Source organism: Salvia splendens, chromosome 9 (genome assembly GCF_004379255.2).
Source record: "Salvia splendens isolate huo1 chromosome 9, SspV2, whole genome shotgun sequence".
NCBI classification, from domain to species: domain Eukaryota; kingdom Viridiplantae; phylum Streptophyta; class Magnoliopsida; order Lamiales; family Lamiaceae; genus Salvia; species Salvia splendens.
Window position 1 is genome coordinate 8,587,690 of NC_056040.1, and position 19,333 is coordinate 8,607,022.

General features: G+C 33.7%; 2 protein-coding genes and 1 long non-coding RNA gene across 8 annotated transcripts; all 3 read right to left on the bottom strand.

Annotated features, from left to right (window-relative positions):
• Positions 1–1,544: 1,544 nt before the first annotated feature.
• Positions 1,545–2,024, bottom strand: LOC121749107. Its single transcript, XM_042143710.1, has one exon. The coding sequence runs from the start codon at positions 2,022–2,024 to the stop codon at positions 1,545–1,547; it is 480 nt and encodes a 159-aa protein (XP_041999644.1).
• A 743-nt stretch (positions 2,025–2,767) lies between these two features.
• On the bottom strand, positions 2,768–6,186 carry LOC121747372. Its single transcript, XR_006039194.1, has 3 exons — positions 6,058–6,186; positions 4,844–4,938; positions 2,768–2,981 (listed from the first exon to the last, which is right to left on the bottom strand). It is a non-coding gene; the product is annotated as an uncharacterized LOC121747372 (long non-coding RNA).
• Positions 6,187–9,182: 2,996 nt separating this feature from the next.
• Positions 9,183–19,132, bottom strand: LOC121748406 (serine/threonine-protein kinase BLUS1-like). 6 transcript variants are annotated; one of them, XM_042142739.1, is made up of 22 exons: positions 18,908–19,132; positions 18,005–18,183; positions 17,569–17,884; positions 15,343–15,597; positions 14,857–14,981; positions 14,694–14,738; positions 14,534–14,615; positions 14,381–14,449; positions 14,142–14,312; positions 13,978–14,043; positions 12,754–12,822; positions 12,551–12,670; positions 12,342–12,415; positions 11,621–11,869; positions 10,964–11,055; positions 10,798–10,862; positions 10,273–10,395; positions 10,158–10,200; positions 9,979–10,019; positions 9,838–9,896; positions 9,708–9,759; positions 9,183–9,622 (listed from the first exon to the last, which is right to left on the bottom strand). In XM_042142739.1, exons 3-22 carry the CDS (start codon positions 17,734–17,736, stop codon positions 9,572–9,574), a joined length of 2,019 nt encoding a protein of 672 aa, XP_041998673.1. In that variant the 5' UTR covers positions 17,737–17,884; positions 18,005–18,183; positions 18,908–19,132; the 3' UTR covers positions 9,183–9,571. The 6 variants fall into 6 exon arrangements, with proteins under 6 accessions (XP_041998673.1, XP_041998672.1, XP_041998670.1 ...); XM_042142738.1 differs by having other exon boundaries at positions 10,786–10,862; positions 18,005–18,078; positions 18,908–19,130; XM_042142736.1 differs by having other exon boundaries at positions 10,786–10,862; positions 17,569–17,878; positions 18,908–19,130.
• Between the last annotated feature and the right edge of the window lie 201 nt (positions 19,133–19,333).

Here is a 19,333-nt window from a genome sequence, read left to right on the forward strand (position 1 = left end):
CCATACACATCTTATAATGGAGTCCATGAAAACATTACTAGTTTTTTTAAATCTCCAAGAATTCTACTATTATTATACTAGCTTCTTGATAATAGTTTTAGAACGTAAAAGAATAGCAAGGAAAGAGAAATGAATTTTGCCATAACATAGGCGAGAATTAGGAACTAGCCACAGCCATATAGGTAGAGCTCAAATTACAGAAATTTTACAGTGTTGTAAATTGCAGTAATTAGGAATTAGACGTGACAGCGGCTATAAATGTAGGCGCAGGTTATAATTATAACACATATAAACCATGACAATTTCAAATAATTGAATTGAAGTCCTGATTAAATCTAGAAGTTTGGGGAGAGGTATCGTGTGAGCTTATTTGGGTTCGTTTATAAAGACACACGTAAATTCCTATTATAAATACTAGTAATAAATATTGATTGTGGATTATTAAATTCCAACTTAATCAATGACGCTCGATTGAATTCAATTAGAGAGGATCCATCATACTACAATCTATGCTTATGTTCAATACTAGAGTTGTATGCTTAAATCCCTTAAATTAGACATAATCGTATATTTATACCCAAACTTTGGACATTATTGCAAAATTAAACATAACATGTAAAACATTATAGCGTGTTCAAATTAAAGCTGTTTGAGGTCTTTTGAAACCATTATTTGGATTGTTCACTCTTCTTGTTAATTCATATTAAGAAATTGATGTTTAAAAATTAAGTTGATAGAGAATAGCTTGGGACAAAGAGTAAATAAACTCTTATCGTGAATAATCATAATGTAAGAGAACTTTTATTGTGATTTATAATATGGAGTAAACATTCATATTTTATTGAAAATAGGAGTGGATAGCGAAATCAAGTAAGGTCGTTTTCAAATCTAGTAGAGAAGCTCTTTACTTGTGATAGAAGATAAAACAGTTTAACAAGTAAAAGTTTGATGCCAAATCGTTCCAATTGAAGTTGATATTCGTGTTTTGAAAGTCAATAACTATGTTTAGTAGTATTAAATCAAACCTGTTTAAATCAAGAAAATGTTAATTTTCACATCCACGCGTCTACATCAGAGTTTAGTTACTACTATTTAGAAAAATAAGGAATAAAAATCATAAAAGTTTCGGCAATTGAATTTTTAATAGCCAAAGGCCAAAGCCAAGTCAGATCTGATTCATAAGCAGAAGAGCCAACTACTCCAATTACAGATAAAACTTTGACGACCAAAATATCTCATTATTATAAGATTTAGCAAAAATAGCTGAATAGTGTTCGAATATTTATTTTACTGTCGAATACTACTATAAGTTTTGAAAATATTCAATTATAATTTAAAAATAATTCAAACAGATATGTGTAAAAAATGAAGAGAAAGAGAGGGAGAAATTCTTGAAACGGCCATCAATAACTGCTAAAACTCCACATATACTTTCACAATCCATAAGGGTAAAACGGTCATTTGAATTTCGACCAATGAAGACCGTAAAAAATGGTAAAGCTTTTCCCTCGGGAAAGAAATGTGAAAAAGGGATGCGAAATTCCCTAATCACCCTTGTCTTGGAAAGGAATCCCCGTAAAGGAAACCCTACCAAAACCCAAATGCCCCAACTCATACAACTCCAACCACACCTCTTCCCCTTTCAACTCAGCCCCAAATTCGTCATTTAACAACTCCTCACCGATATTCACCACGATCTCCGACGTCGTCGCCCCATCCACACCCCCGCCGCCGCGCTTCCGCCGCTCCTCCTCCAGGCGGCGCCTCCTCTCTCGCCGCCGGCCGATGCACCTCCGCGCCACCGCCCACGGCAGCTTCACGAAGGCCAGGGTGAAAATGTTGACCACGGCGCACGGGCAGCAGCAGACGGCGACGCAGTCCGCGATCACGCCGGCCGTGCACGACTGGCAGGATCTCCCCGTGCAACCGACCTCCTCCTCCGCGGAATGCCGGCTCCGGCGGCGGCTCACGGCGGCGGCGCTCGACGACGAGGAGGAGGGCGGGGATGCGTTGCGATCGCACATTTTTTTTGTTTCTCTCTCTCTCTCTCTCGCTCTAAAATTGGACGCCGGTTGCTGCGAGGACAACAGATTCCACGTACATTTACACCACCGCAAAAGTTTTCACGCTAAAAACAAAATGAATTTTTTTTACTCTCTCATTTCTGCTGTAAAAAGAGAAATTGAGAAACGTTTTCTTTTTCTTTTTTTTTCTCTCTCTCTCTCTCTCTTTTTATCACTGTAGCATAACAGTGCCGCGTAAAGGAACATGAAACTGTACATATATATAGTACTTATAAGATGCATTAAATGACCTCATTATAATTTGATAACCTTATACGTCTCTATTATTAAAATAACATCATAGAGAAATTAAAGAATTTGAAGTCTGCCCTTTATAGCTTACAACATGATCTATAATTCGACTTAGGCCAAACTCAATTCTTTTAAAATTAATACAGTAAATTACTTTAACACATTAATCTATACCCGCAATTACAACATCACTTAATAATCACCAAAAATTATCCGCCCACACAACTAACTCGTAAAACGGTCCTATATAGCATGATTAGCATTTTCACAAACAATTGAAGCAAATCTATTAAGGCGTTCTCATTATTGCTCATGACTAGAGACTATGTTTATTCACATCCCTTGCTTCTTTCTTTTTCTAAGTATATAAAATTAGTAATATAATGAAAAAAAAAGAATTAGAGGGGTTTTCTTAAGTATTTGAAATTATTGTCGTTATAAAATAATGAAAAAAAATAAAGAGAGGGGGTTTTCCCATGCAATTATGCTTATAATTCCATAGAAGTGCAGAGATCCATGTATTTAGTGTGGCAAGAGTTGATAGAGTTGCTTAAATAAGAATAGTAGTAGAAGGCAAGCCCAGTCGCAAAAGGAAGCGCGTGCGGCGCACGGACACAAATAACATAGTACTCCAAATAGGGTAGCACAGCAGCTAGGTAGCCCTACCTGAGGAAATATCAGTCTACTTTCGGTTAATTTTGTGTAGATTTTACACTGAAAAATACTTACTACTGCTATAAAGTAATGCCTATTTGAATGCCTTTACCTAAATAATTGCATTTCACGATTTTGGCTTTCATTTCATGTGTAAATCACTTTTATCAAAAATTGAATAGGAGTACAAATAATAGTGTAGAGTAGAGTAGTAAAGGAGCGTGAAAAGCACTGCACTAAAGGGAGGTTGAGGGGTTAATGAGTGGGTGGAATTATACTAGTGTGGAATGGCCAAAAAGATGAAAGAAAAGATTCAAAAAATATTATGTGTAGGTAGCATATGAGAGAGAGAGATGGAGCAGCAAGGTAAAAGGCATAGGCAAATGCAGAAGCCTAATGTGTGAAAATGAAGGATAAATGTAGAATGTTTTCATGTAATGGTAGATGCATGCCTTCTGCCTATCAAAACCTTTTTAATGCTTGCTTCTAGTTTGTCTTGCCCAAAAATAGGGACCTTTCTCTAATTTCTTGCCTATATCTTATCAATTGCCCATCATATTGCTACCCAATTATATAATTTACTCATACTCTTCTAATATTTACCTTTTGGTTTTTACCATTACTCCCCAAACCCAAAACCATAGACCTACCTCACCAATCTAGGATAATCATAACAATATAATTAATGCACTTTTTGTACAAGTATCAATATCAAGAGAACTACTGTATTATTATTTGGACTTGATTAAGCATTGGATTACTAATATCGAAGCCATTCGATTCGGGTAGCCTAACGTGTGTCTGGTGATTGCTAATTCCAATGATTTTTTGGGTGCAAAACACAACTCCAATCTCAAAGTAAAACCACTAGAATTATAGTAGTAATAAAATAAAAGAAAATAATAGTTTCTGTGTTTTAGTTTTCATATACTGTGGTGATCATCAGTGCAGGCAGGCTAGGGAAAGATTTAAATTTAAGTGTAAGTGAAGGAAAGGATCTTACTTTGACATATCTTGCTTGCTGCATAATTAAAATGAAAATGGTGGTACTTGAAATCCCTTATGCTGAGTATTATAATATCATGTCTTTCTCCAAGGATAATAAATTGTTATGAAACCCACACAAGTCTACAAGATCTCGACTTAATGGAGTACTGTTTTAGTATTAGACTATTAGGTAATTACCTCATGAATTTTGACTCAATAGCATCATTAGCCCAGGTAATTAATGGAGTTCAAAAATAAGTACTCAAGAATTCTGACCCAAATATAATCCTAACTAACTTTCACTCTATAGCTAGCGTTAGCCAAATATATCAGCCAAGAACTCTGACGCAATTATAATTTTAACCAAACTTTAACATTTCGAGTTTTAATCAAAATTTTGGGGTCACTCAAAAGCATGCACAATCCATTCTTTGATTATAACAATATGGTTTCATTCAAGTTTTTATTATTTTATGATTTGATATAATCACGTTAACACAATTGTCTCAACACCGTGAATCAATTTTGAAATCGCCTAATTGAAATCCGTAATTAGAACACAACCTTTTGAAATAATTTTACATAAGATATGAAATGAAACATAACTAATTAATGTTCTAGCTAGTTAAAGGATGCATCTATCAGTTTATACATATATAGATAGGGAAATACTACGTACTATAAATTGCATATAATATGTAACAATAGAATCATGTAAGATCATGATATTTATTGATAGTTAACTTAACTTCAAAGTCCAACAAATGCCTAAATATTCGTATTTTTTACTTTAAGTGGAACTTAGGTTTAATTCATGACAGAAAATTCCATTAAAAAAAGAACAAGTTCCAATGAATGATTCGTAAATAGATTCCACATGGGGTTACCTTGAGTTAATCTTTTAGCTAGTGATTTTAAAGTCCATACTGGGCTGGCAGTCCTATTTTTTTATGTAATTAAATTTCTCCAGCTTACTCAGCACCTGAAAATTAAATTCAAATTAACACAATAATTAATACTACTAGAACTACATTTTCTACTATTACAGAATAACACAGTCAAAACAACCCTCTAAATTAATTTAGATAAATAATGCATGTTTATTCACACTTACTTGGTTTACACATTCTATATTTCTGCTACATTTTGTTGGAGCTAGGTTCATTAATATATAAGGATTCTAATTAATTATCGTACTGTTTATAATTAAAAGTTTATTTGATATCTGAGATGATCAAGAACCAAAGTATATAACAATATAATATATTTTGGGGCCGAAAGGTGAAAGTGTTATGACTCTGATTCTGGTGATCACATTACACTTATTAGAAAATTACAATATGTGTGTTTTATTTATGTGTGTGTGTGATTGATAACAAAAATCATAGGCCATTGATTGAGATTAGTTTTCTAAGTCAAATTAAAAAAGCAGCTTTAATATTACATGGTTTACTTTCGGTCAAATAGAAATAAATTCTAATTACAAAAAAAAAGAGAGCACAAAACACAGAATATGTGCAACGAAATACTATAATAAGCATGTAGAAAAATTAGAATAGATTGCAGTTTTTAGTTCAAGGATCACTCCAAAAAACAGAGAGAGAGAGAGAGAGAGAGAATTAGTACTAATATAATAAGTAGCATGCAATGTGAATCAACAGTAAATAACTAAGTTGGTATATTATAATTTAGAAACACAAATGTCAAATAAAAATTTGTCGTTTCATCTGTGAACGACTAATATTATTAATTGAGGTACTTGTAGAAGTAGTATAGATTTATGAAATAAAAAAGGAAATGATAATAATGAATAATAGTATAAGGTGGGGGGAACGTGCAAGTCATTAAGAGGCGATATATGTGCCGGGAACTAACTTGAAACTCATAGCTCTTGATTGAGACTCTGCTACAAATTAATTTGTTTAGTTTAGGGGGAAGAAGAAGGTAAAAAAATATACTAGTCGCAAAAGTGGCCCCCCAAGAATTAATTGAAATTCCGAAGGAGAATGTGAAGTTTAAAGGGGAGGAAATAGTAAATGTGAATATCTGTTGAAAATGATATTGGATGGCGCACGCACGATTCAGTAATTAAATCACGTACCTCACTACGCAAATATTCTTCCAGATTTTCACCTTTCTTCCCCAAATCATAAACCACCCTTTTTCACTTGTGGAGAAAGCTTTCATCACATTTTTACGCCTTTGTGTTGTGATATCAATTCTCTCTCCCTCTCTCTCTCTCTATGGCTATGTGTGTAATGAACTAATGGTGTGTATATATATATATATATATATATATATATATACATTGCTTTAATGTATTTTATACTAATATTTCACCTGCCGCTGTCTGTGGGTTTTGAGATCATATTATAATGCTTTGTAAATCTTGACTACAGCAAACCATTTTAAATTCTCACTAACGAGGAGAATACTTCCATACTTTATTTCTCTTTTTTTACCACTTATAAATATGCTTCATCACACATTGGATCGAGGTGTTTAATTAGGTCATACAGTGTATGTTGATATTTTCGTTTGAATAAAACCAGAAACCAACTCATTTCTAATGGATCTTTCAAAAATGTTTCTTACATTCTCATTTTGCATACCATAAAAAATAGTAGTGGTCTGTAATAAATAAATGTGTTACCGAGATGACGAGATCGATTACTCTCTAATCACACTGAAATGTGAAATTGACTGAGAATGTATATATAGTAAATGCAACTCTTTCCATGATAAAGTGTCTCTTTAAATGGACTAAAGGTTGAGTAGATTAGTGATGAAAATTTCAAGATTAAAAATTCTCAGTTTCAAATTACATAAAAAAAATTTAAGTTTCAGCTTGTTACATCGAATTCTTCAAATATGGAGTTATAATTTATGGACTGTTTATAAATATGAATTTTATATAGCGCACACTAAAAGTATGACTCCAGATTCCCGTATATATGAATACAAGAAAATGAATTTTTTTTTATTACGCATATGTATGATGGTTGAATGATATAGTGGAATTATATTTCACATGATGACTACGTAATACTATAACAACATTACATAACTATCAAGTTAGGTAAATCACATGAATTTATAGAACATAACAGATATAGGTCTCGCAATAATTTAACTAGATAATTTTTACTTAAATTTCAATTTCTGACTCTATTTGGAATTTCAAATTAATTTTTAAAATGTATAAATAAGTTTACAATCTTTTCATTGTAATTAAAACCCGTCCCAGAATTTCCAGTGATTTAATCTTTATATTACCTTGACACTCATCCTAATTAACTAAATACTCATAATAGTTAGAGTTTTAAAATTTAACAAAGGCGAAGTATAAACTATGTTTCCTAAATTCCGTTAAAAATAAATATAGTACTAATATGTGTGAAAACGAATAACGTACTAATTTATTGGGACCGGGTTAGTTAATAGGAGTTACTTTTACCTCTAAAAGATTCTAGAAAATAGAATTACTAAATAAATCGAGATTAGAAACTCGTTTACCACATAGGCCATGTTTGGTTGTCAGGATTCTGTCTGGGAAAGTAATCTGATTACTTAAATTTTAAATTCCTATGTTTGTTTTGATTTTTAATCAAACTGAGAAAGTAATCAGAATCCGAGAACAAGGAAAGTTAGTACAACTTTCCAGGATTCTGAATCATAACTTTTCTTAGATATTCTTTTTCTCAGTTTTAGGATTCTTACATATTTAATGCAATATAATATAGTTATTATTATTATTATTAATTACAACATTTTCAAAATAATTTAAAATTATAAATCTTATCATTTCAGTATAATAAATAACTATAATTATAATTATAATAATTATAACTATATTATTATAATTTTTATATATAATTGTTATTATTATTATAATTAATAATTTATTAAACAATTAAAATATGAGTATATAATATAAATCATATAATGATAATAATAATAATAATAAATAAATATTATTTTATAAATTAATAATTAATCAATATAGTTGTAGGGAAATTTTGAATTATAAAATTTATTCAATTATAATATTTTTAAATATAATAATAATAATCATCATATTTATTATAATTATTATATATTATGATGAATAATCCATATTTAAACTATACATCGTAATAATAAATATAATAATATAATTATTATTATTCATTTTTATAAATAAAAGAATAATTAGTATATTTTTAGTTTGATATTTAAATCAAATATAAAATTTAAAATGTTGATCAGGAAAGTAAAGTTATTAGGAATCATATTAATGAGAATCATTTTCCTATGAATCATTTTTCTTGTCAACTTTACTTTCCCGTCAACCAAATTTGGCTGTAATGCTTTGTCAGAAGAATCTTCAAGATCGTCATCTAAGCGATGGTCTGCCTAGATAGTCTATTTATTTAGCTAATAGTCTTATTTTTACTTAGGTACTTGATCTTTAAAATTTCATTAATTAATAGGAGTAAAATTATAACTACTAGTACTACATATTAATGCGATCCAATTAAAATTTAATATATTCAGTTATGAATTCATATTCTAATTACGCTTAAACTAAGAACAATTAAAATTAATACTAAAAATAATACTACCAACTAAAAATTATCTTAAAATGAAAATTTGACAATTTATTAATTGGAAGCACAAACCATACTAATTGCTAACTGACTTCAAGTTGTCAAACACACAATATATCAGTAATTGGAACAATTGGGAGTATATTTTAGGTTGATTCTTAGATTTTTATTTGAATATAGTTGTTAAATTGAACTACTCGCTATGAAAGTTTATACTATTCATATAGGTAATAGGTTGATAGGATAAAATTATTAAGTTGCACGTCCCCTTCTGAGTCCTTGTCAGTTGAAAGAGAAAAAGGGGCCTCCGTGGCCCCCAGTCTATTCTGGATGCGTTACACAATAATTTGTATTCCAAAATTATTAACCAATCTTATATTGATATCTTATCTTATCCTAAAATTTATACTCATTCAAAATTTCCGAATATTATGCTATAGTACAACCATTCCGAGTACAATAACTATGTGTTCCTACTGTGTGAAACAGGAAGGACACTAATCAGGACAATAAATATCGATTGAACCCAACCGATATATTAAAATATTTGTTCTATTTTTAACTTCTAACATTTGAAATTTCACCACAGCATTGTGTAAAGATAAAAAAAATATATGAAATAAATTGGCCCGAGCAATAAAGAAGAAGAAATTGACTGATTTGCAATTTACATCTTATGTGAATGATTGAATCAAATAGCATAGCATAGCATAGCATGCAGCAGCGGTACTATACTAGGCGCCATAACAATTATTCTCAATATTGGATCAAATTAATTAATTACAATAATGGAACAACGATTTGAAATACCACAACACATGCCACTCGCAACTGGTAATACCAACACTACTAGTATTCACACTATGTTGCACAAATCACATATCCCCACAACAAAATTATGAGTCGATACATCATGCCAAGAGCTCCTCCTCCTTTGCAGGAACAGATCAAACATATTGCGAGGGGGGGATGTCGACGTCATCATCATAAATCATTTCACTGCTCTTTTCTCCTACAAACTCGATATCATTGTACCTTGTCGTCTTGCTTGAGTACTGCGTTTAATTTTCTTTCCAACTGTAGATCGAAAGATAGAGCAGAGAGGTTGCATCAATCTGAAAATTGGAAATAGCCATTCAACATTTGCTATGCAAATACAAACCTGAGAATTCTTCGCCTTTACTCTATGGAGCTCATCGACCACACTTCCAATGCTGAAATTTGAAACGCGCTTTAGCGCAGAGATGATAATAGAGCACAACCCATTGGTATCCAGGAGTTTGATATCATACCTTTGCTGCAACTGCATAATCTGAGTTTGCAACTCTCGCTCCTTAAGTGTCGGGTTTATCTGTAAGAGTGAAAACAAGAACGGAGTAAATATTATTTCTTCTCAAGCATTATTAAAACTCTATATACCAATGAATGGTTACCGGTGAAAGTATTCCAGCTTCAGTTAGCTCATGGCCATTACCTGCACAGAGCATATATCAGCTACTTTGAATAAACTCTGTACAACAGAGAGTGTATTGACAAAAGAGAGTTGTATTGGGGGAGGATAAAATTTAGTAACTAGTACACAATCAAAAGTTAAAATAGCATGAATGGTTACCAGAAGGTTGCTCCAACATCTTCATCAATTTAAGTATCTCGTCCTGGCAAGATGAACGGAAATGTTACAGCAACAAATAATCAAAGAAGATCTGACTCAGTTAAGCAGTGCTTACTCTTTGTGCAGTGTTCTGCTGCAGGATGAATTGCAATGATGGAAGAATTAAAGCACCTGAATGGCTTGGTATTGTTGGGCTTGTTGAACCACCAGAAACTGGGCTTACCAAGTTCATTGAACCCTGAGTGAAGAGATAGGTATCCATCAAATAAAAAATTGCAAACATCCACAATCCGTGTCATTATTCCAAAGCCACTTAAAAGCTGGGTGCAACTAGCAGCACACTTTTCATAGCCAATGCATGTAGAAAGTAGAGTTGATGCCCTTCAAAGTGGTTTACAAGTTAACTGAACAATGCAAACCAGTTAAGAAGACCCCGAACATTAAAGGGGGAAGCTTCTTACCTAAGGTTTACACGCGTACAATATAAAAAGTGTTCAAACAACCAAAAAAAGCAAAAACAAATAGAAGAGAAAAGAAAAAACACAACAATGGTTGGAAAATGGCATATAGAGGGGCCATCTTGGCACCATCCATGCACATAATATAGTAATGAGCCCACAAATGGTACCTTGGTACTCACATCTGCTGATGTGACTTTGAAACGTCCTCTCTGTTCAAGTATAGCACCTTCTGATGCATCCTCGCCTAAAATGGATGCATTAGTATATTTGCAAGGATACATATGATAAAAAAAAGAATGTCAAGTCCATATCAATCAGCAAACAATACGGCAGTCTACGAATTACCTGCATTAGGAATACTGAAATCTTTCTTGTGACGATACTGCAGTGGACCACTAGAATTCCGATCTACTTGAAATCTTGGTTGCAGATGATCTCTACATTATAATCAAAATTGAACTACTCAAAATGTTAAGTGACAAAGCATTTAAGCAGGAATAAGATGATTTAGCTATACTTTCAACATGTATTTAATAAATATGCTTCCAATATCCTTGAGAATATATAGGAATGTTTCAGGGTGCAGGACATTCCCATGTAATCTTTTAGCAAATGGAGTAAATGCTGGAGAGCTAGAACCCCTAAGCAATTTGACGATTCCAGTTTTTAATGTGGAAGAGGGAAATGAAATTGATCTCAGTCAAAGATATTAGTTGTCCACAGTTTCAATAGAGCTAAACTAAAAGTCATAGAAGAAATAGAGATTAGAGTGCGAAAAATATTGGGCATTCTTCAACAAAAGATGCATTTTACAAAAAGTGGCTCCAGATAGTTGTGGAAGTATAAGAAGAGATTGCAGAACAGCTTAACAGAACTAGAGGCTTTTAGTGAAGAAAAATTTGAAGGGTAAAATACATTAGAGGCAACCAAAGTTCAATAACGGCAACTACCAAAATACAGGTGTTCAACTTTGTACTAGAATTACTGATAAAGAATATTTACCTATCCCCATTACCAATAAGTTTTCTTGGGGAAACCACATATTCCTGTAGCAGTGAGCCACTGGAAAATTTTCTGCGTCCTGCAATAGAAGAATGAGATGGATCCAAACCATCATCTGTTCCTGCTTCTTGATCCACAGCACTAGTAGATGACTGTTGTGGATTTTGCTGTTCAAAATCTGAAGGAATAGAATCTCTTGAAGTTGGACTAGTAGCAGCAATATCATCTTCACAAACATCAAAACAACCCCTGTATTGAACAAAAGGGAGTTGTACACCTCAAGCAAGAAATGAGTGTCAAAATATTAACGGCCAAAACAAATTAAGATGAGGAGATGAATGTTCTGTGAGTTGGTAATAAGTTGGTTTGAACACATAGATGCCATACAAATAAAATACGTCAATTTAAAGATCCAACATGAAAACCGAGCGATGCAAGTATAAGCACTGAAGCACTTGATAGAGGCCTAGATCAAGAAAACCAAGTCATTATTATACTTTCATCTTTCTTGCATAAACTTTTGGAACACTCTTTACAGCTAACAGAACACTCAAGATCACTGATAATAAAGATCAGATATTAGGAACATGCATCCCAAGATTCCCAACAAGAAACGCTGTTAGCAACTACCCGTCCCTACCATACTGAGTCCTAAAGTTTAAACAAAATCCTTCTTAAAGTACAGAAAGAAGAGCAGAGGTCAATAGATTTGATAGCATACTTCAGAGCCTGAAGAGGTTTCATTGGAAATGCAGCAAGAGAATCCTCCATATTAGGTAAATCATTGAGCTCATCCTAAGAAGATAGAAAATAAATATTTTAAAAAGAAAAGAACTACAAACATCAGAAAGAAAATGGACGGAGAAAATAAAAAAAAAATTAGAGCTGATATTACAAAATGAAAACCAGGAATCAGCACAGAAGCAATACCTCCAAGTTAGACACAGCTTTGGAATCACTATCCTTCTCAGAGAACAAACTTTCCTGACCATCAGCATACTTCCCACTAACACTTGCATCATCGGAGTTTGATACAAAATCATCTGGAATCTGCCAGCATCAAGAGATATTCAGAAGCTGGAATATGTAAGAATTCAAGCAATAAAACCAATTTATTAGAGGCTATGGCATACAAGGGCAGCTTGGTTCTTCAAATCATCCAAGTTGAAATTCCAGGCACTGATTCCTCGAATGTACTCTTGCTGCATACAACAGCTCAAGATGAGGGATGGCTAGAATCATCATACAAGTGCATGATACTGTCATAAATGAAATTCATATTTCCAATAAAGCGCATCATATTGGTCCTTGTTTTTCATAAGTAAAACTTGACACTAGAAGTAACTAGTTTGACATTATATGCGCATATCATAGCATGATGTCAAAGTCAAACATCATGTGATCAGCCATCCATAAAACTACACTCAAAGTCTCAAATCTATGTGAATAAATTAAATTGCATATTCTGTCTTCCTACCAATATCACAACATTTTAATCTAGTACTTTTGCAGCCTAGTTCTTAAATATTCGTCTCTACTGACTAGCTGATTAAGGCACTCTTTTTAACAAAAAACCGTAAGAGTCAGAATACAAATTTCATAATGTAGTAATATCAGCATCAAAAGCAGTAACTGACATGCACTTCCACCAAACAACTAGTACCAATTTTCCTCATATCCAATATTAATACTTTATTCATTCAAATTCAACGAGTACAACACATGCAGTGTTAACTTTAACGTTCTAAATTTCTAATAAGACAAAACACATTTAAAAGTCCTTGTATTTTTAGTTTTTTTTCAATAGGTCCTTGTACCCTTTTTTTCACAAGATCCTTATTTTAAAAAATCTAACAAGTTCATTAACTTTTCCTTTATCTTAATATTAAAATTCTTGATTTCTCCTGCAATTCCCTCTCACATATTAGTTGAGGATAAAAATATGTCAAAATTTCTAGATTTTAGAAAAAAATGCAGCTGGAGAGAAGTAGAAAGAAGATCTAATCACAGTGGGAACATGAGATCAATAAAATGCCTCTTGATCATTAAAAAAAAGCCTCAATCTGGCTAATACCTTAAAGATTTACCTACAATGGGAAATGATAACAATGGGCTCCATTTTAGGAGAACCATTTATTGATTTAATCAGATTTTAAAGACGAAACAATAGCAGCTGTATAGTAGTAGATATAATGATGAATCCACACTTCTGTTTCACAAAATGGATAGCCCATTGCTTATCAATTTCATAATTCAACCAAATGTCCCTAAACATTGTAATTAGGTTCTCAACATATTATAATATGCATATTTGTTCTTAGATAAATCTGGAAGATTAGGCACAGTTCATTCCTTACCTGCGATAGATGTTCCTTGTCCTCATATAGTGCCTTATTTTGCACCAGCATATCTGCTTCTTTCGCCTGTAATAGCAATCCTCGAAAACATTCTGATAGTTAGACATAATTGTAATAAATGATATTAAAGGTAAACAAACGAGACAATAGAAAGCATGGTAGACCTTAAGCAGCTTAAAACGTTCTCCTAGAGGTGGCATGCCGGCAAGGATACCACGCTCCAAATATTCAATTGAGCGTGCATGTTTAAAGAAGGGATGCTTCAAAAGCTTTTCTGAGGTGGGGCGTTTTTTGGGATCCTTCACCAAGCAGGCAGCGACCATCTCTTTGAAAGACTGCTGACACTTGTATCTTAGCACTAAATAAAAGAACAGCACCAAGTATCTAGCACAAAAGGTTATACCTTAGAGAACCTCTTGTCCCTTTCGTAGTCCAGACCTGGAGGTGCATTTTGTAGCGTCATCAACAGAACCTGAATGTAGCATTATAAGACTGAATAATTCACCATATTTAACATGAGGAACAACGATTATAAGTAAATAAATTAGTTACTAACCTTCATAGGTGGGTACTTGGAGAAAGGGGCATGACCATGAGCAAGTTCAAGTGCTGTGATTCCAAATGACCATATGTCTGCTCTATAAAATAAATCACAAACAACTTGAGAAAGATAAAAGACAGTCAAGATGGATAAATAATCTTCTTTAGATACTCACTTGAAATCATAACCATGTAACTGCTGCATGACTTCGGGTGCCATCCTGTTACACAAAATACATATATACTTAGATATATAAAAAGGCTCAAATTTTTAAAAAAAAATTGTTGTCCCCTGTAGAACATAATTGATAATTATTTCATTCATGAGAGATATTTTACCAGCATGGTGTTCCAACAAAAGTATTACGTGTACGCTGACGATCACCAGTATCATACATGCATGCAGAGACTCCATAGTCTCCCAATTTAATGGCGCCATTAGAATCAAGCAGTATGTTCCCTGACTGTGATATCATACCAAACGAGATACATCGAGTCATTACAAATTCAGAATTGGCATAACTAAAAAAGGATTGTTTCTTCAAGCACATAATGCAAAAAATCACATCACATGAGACTGTATTGAATGTGAAATACTAGTAAACATCCAAGCCAGATCAACTTATAGTATATTTAAAAGTAGCTTTAAATTTAAGAAGTCCTACCAGATAGCAGAGTGCAATAATGATTCCAAGTGCAAAAGTAGATAATGGTTTTTAACTCAACAATTAAATCAAACATAAAATAAGAACATGCAAGGGTATTGACAAAATAGAACTAAGAAGCTAAATGAGGTAAACAAAGAGAAAAAATAAGTTATTATACCTTCACATCTCTGTGGATATGTCCATGGCTGTGAAGGTACACAAGAGCTCTGAGGGTCTCACGTAATAATGTAGCAATAACAGGCTCCTCAAAACCTTCCGGATAAGATGATTTCATAATGTGTAGGCAAGATCCACCTGCCATGTAAGGCATAACAACCCATAGATTATGGCCAGCAGTGAATGAGCAGTGAGCCCGTAAGAGATTTGAATGGTCAATCAGAATCATGGTTTGCACCTCTCTCCGAATGCCATCCTATTATGATACAGGCATACAGAAAAAAAATTTAAAGATAAGGTCAATATGGGGGCATAATTAACTAGCAACAACTTGAAGTACCACTTTGCCAGTAAGATTCTTAAGGTAAGTTGGGGGAAGCTTTAACCTGACCTTGACTCTAACAAAAAAGGTCCAACCTTCAATTAATAACAATGAGGTAACAAACCTTTCCACAATTTTAACAAAGCAAACACTCATCAACATTCTGGCACCATGAAGCTGAGATGGCACACAAGATTCCTACGTTTCATTTTACTAAATGGTCACATTTTGTGTGGAAATATTAAAAATCTGAGCCCAATCAATGTGACGCTTTTAGGAAATGTCAGCGATGGGCATGGTCCCCTGGTGGTGGCAAAGCTTTACATGATTCTAAAAGCAGTTGCAGATAAAAGTGGAGATGTACATGGGAACATAGAAACAATTGGATCGGCATTCTTCTGTCTTTTATCAACACTCTAACTCTAGTCCTTCCACCATGAGTTTCATCGCCTTCATCAGCATCTACATCGATAACAGATTTTCTAGCTTGCAGTAGAAATACCTGATGATGAAGTTTGTTCGAACTTCTTTAAGATCAATCCAAACCATTAGAACTATTCAAAATCCAACTGTGGAAATGATGGAATAAGTTTCAATGTGTGACAAGGCCTATCCACTCCCTCTACTCAGGAGGATGACGCTCATTGTGTGACATCCTGAAGGTGATAGGGCTGTGAACTCGCTGGAGACAGCAGCACATTGGCGAGAGTGGAAATCACTTTCCAGTGAATGTTAGGGAAACATAGGAATGGTTACAAAAGTAATGCATGATTGTTTGAACAAAAGGAAGAATCAACTTGATTCAACTTGAATGAAAAGGATTTGGAGAAGAGAGAATGGTAAACGGAGAAATGTAGGAAATGATGGTGTCACTATAGGTGGAAAGCATAACTTGTGTGTTGTGCAATAACTTTTTACTCCAGGCACAAACTTACAGCCATATTATTTTGATCTGCGTATGAATTACATGTAGGAGTCCAACAAGCCAACTCGCATTATGGTGCCCAAATTACATTTGGGTGTTAAATTTGTTAAAATAGAGAAAGATCGCCAACCCAACGTAAGTGGTTGACGCTCAGTGCGATGTTGTGGAAGTGTCAAAGGTCATGTTAAAAAGCTTGTATTTTCATCATTTTATATAACTTAGACAACTATTAATTTGATATTGATTGGACTTGGGCCTCGCAATCATTCATCAATTATCCAAAATAGATTCCAGTTGAAAATTAGTTACTTCCAAATTCCTTCTTCTCAAATGCACTCCATCTATCGTTTTACCCCAAGTTGGCAACTTTCTTCATATTTGCTGGAATAAATAACTCCGAACAACGGTATATGATAACAAATTGAAAATATTTTCAATCCCAGATGGGGTCCCCACCAATCTAACCATCTAATAACTCAATATCAATCACAGGCATCATATACTTACAAAAATATGCATGGACTTGTATTTAGATGTTTTTTGTATTTCCCATCTTATGGAATACCCTTTTAATTGAAAACTGCTAGTAACCCAATGGAGTTGACGTAAGATTTCAGCTATTAGACTATTGTCCTAGATAGTGATGTTTTATGTAGAGCATGTCATATTTTTCCACAGACTGAAGCAAAAACTTCTTTAAAGTTACAGAAAATTGCATTTCCTAGAATGAGAGATGCAGATACAAAAGATATATTCTCAGACATTAAATATGTATTCTAAAAAAATGATGGAACTCATTTGAACATGGATAACCAACTAGGTCTTAGTTAAGCAGAAGACAAAAGAAACAAGTGAAGCGCTGAAAGTTTAAAAACATTATCAGGGAAGTAGTGATCATGGACCGAAAAGGTAACATGTTACGACAAATTGGGATAGTATTCAATTTCAGACTAGAATAAGTTCACGAGAAGATGACGTACCAAGTCATTGTTGCACTTCTCAAGATCAAGAACCTTTATTGCAACAACCTCGTTAAGTGGAATACAAAGAGCTCTGTATACAGTCGCACTGACGCCCTCTCCAACTTCCTCATATAACTCATAATCTTGAGCATTAAGAGGAAATTTTTTGGTTGGTTCTTGAGACATGATTCCTTATACCAAAGTGAATAGTCTTCTACACATTGATGTCCCAACAAACATCGGCTGGATATACACAGAGAAGGCTGGTGTTGAAACAATGTTGCCCTCCCACAAAACAACTTAACATTGGCCCTTGCCAACACAATATCTGCAGCTACAACAAATCAAAAAAAGACCCATTTGACTCGATGTTTATAGAAAAATCAATCATCAACTGTTTTGTTTGACAGCCACGGAAATTTTTCAATATCACTAACAGAGACTCACCACATACCTGTAGATAAACAACATAGTTGTTTCTCAACACTTGTGAGAAAGTGAAAATCTATCCACCTTATGAACAGAGAGCTGTTATAAATCAGATCATGTTACACACTTCTTAGGAAACTTGAAATGTAAAATCAAGAACTTCAGTAAAGACTGCCAGACCAAACTCAGCAAAACTTCATATATCTGCACAATTTAGATTAATAAGTGTTAGGTGGATATCACATCATGCAGTTAGGTAACCAGGGAGATGAATATAAATGAAAATGCGTGACATTCATGCAATCCATTTCAACTTTTCAAAATGAGTTGAATGAGTGTGAGTTACTTATTACTATAATGTTACAAATCCTACTTCACATTGACCAACAATTCTGAAATAATTCTGTAGTTTAAGAAAAAATCCACTCTTCAGAATTAGTTGTCATCACAGATGAAATCCACACCTTGTTGGGATCAAGTCACTGATTGTTGACAAAATCATCAAAACAATGACTTCATAAACCCAAAATCCATGAAGCTAAAAACCTAGAGCTTGTACACCTAATCTCTGAGCAGCGAATCAAGCAATTGCTCTCGGTCCAAATCCAGATCTTCTATCATCACATCACAACTAATCATACGCCACTACAAAATGTAACGAGATTGAAAAGGATAGCAATAAAAAATCGACATTTCCGAAGTATCATTCCGGAATGCAGAAACTCGAAACACATTCTCTCACAAAGCTGCCAATCAAATCACAGCAAAAACGTCTATCAACAACACAATTCAGCTTTGCGCCAGCACTGGATGTAAACTCTAGCATTCAAGCCAACAGAGTAAAACGTAATAACAACACGCGCGAGCTAAAATCACAAAGCTAATCGGCATCAATCAAAATAGCTGTAAATTGTCATTGCAGACTAACCTAGGGTTTCCAGACCGGATAATCTCCGGAGGCGAAACGAAAAATCCAAAAACGACGGAAACAAAGACGCAGAGAGGAGAACGGCGTCGTTTAGTTTCGTCGTTTCGACTTCTCCGCCATAGACGTTGTCGAGAAAACCACCAATTGATACATAAAGATATATTTATATTGGTATGTAAAACTGTTCCTGTCTCTACGGTTGAATGAATCTTCACCACGTAGTTTTATGGATGGTTGAATAGTAATCCAATTATTTCTTACAAAATCATGTCACCTATATTTAGTTACATTTATAACCAATTATTTCTTACAAAATCATGTCACCTATATTTAGTTACATTTATATATTAGAGCATCCATAATGAAGCATGTCCCACCGAATGTCGGACTGACGTGTCTGATATCCTCACCACTTTTGGATGCTCT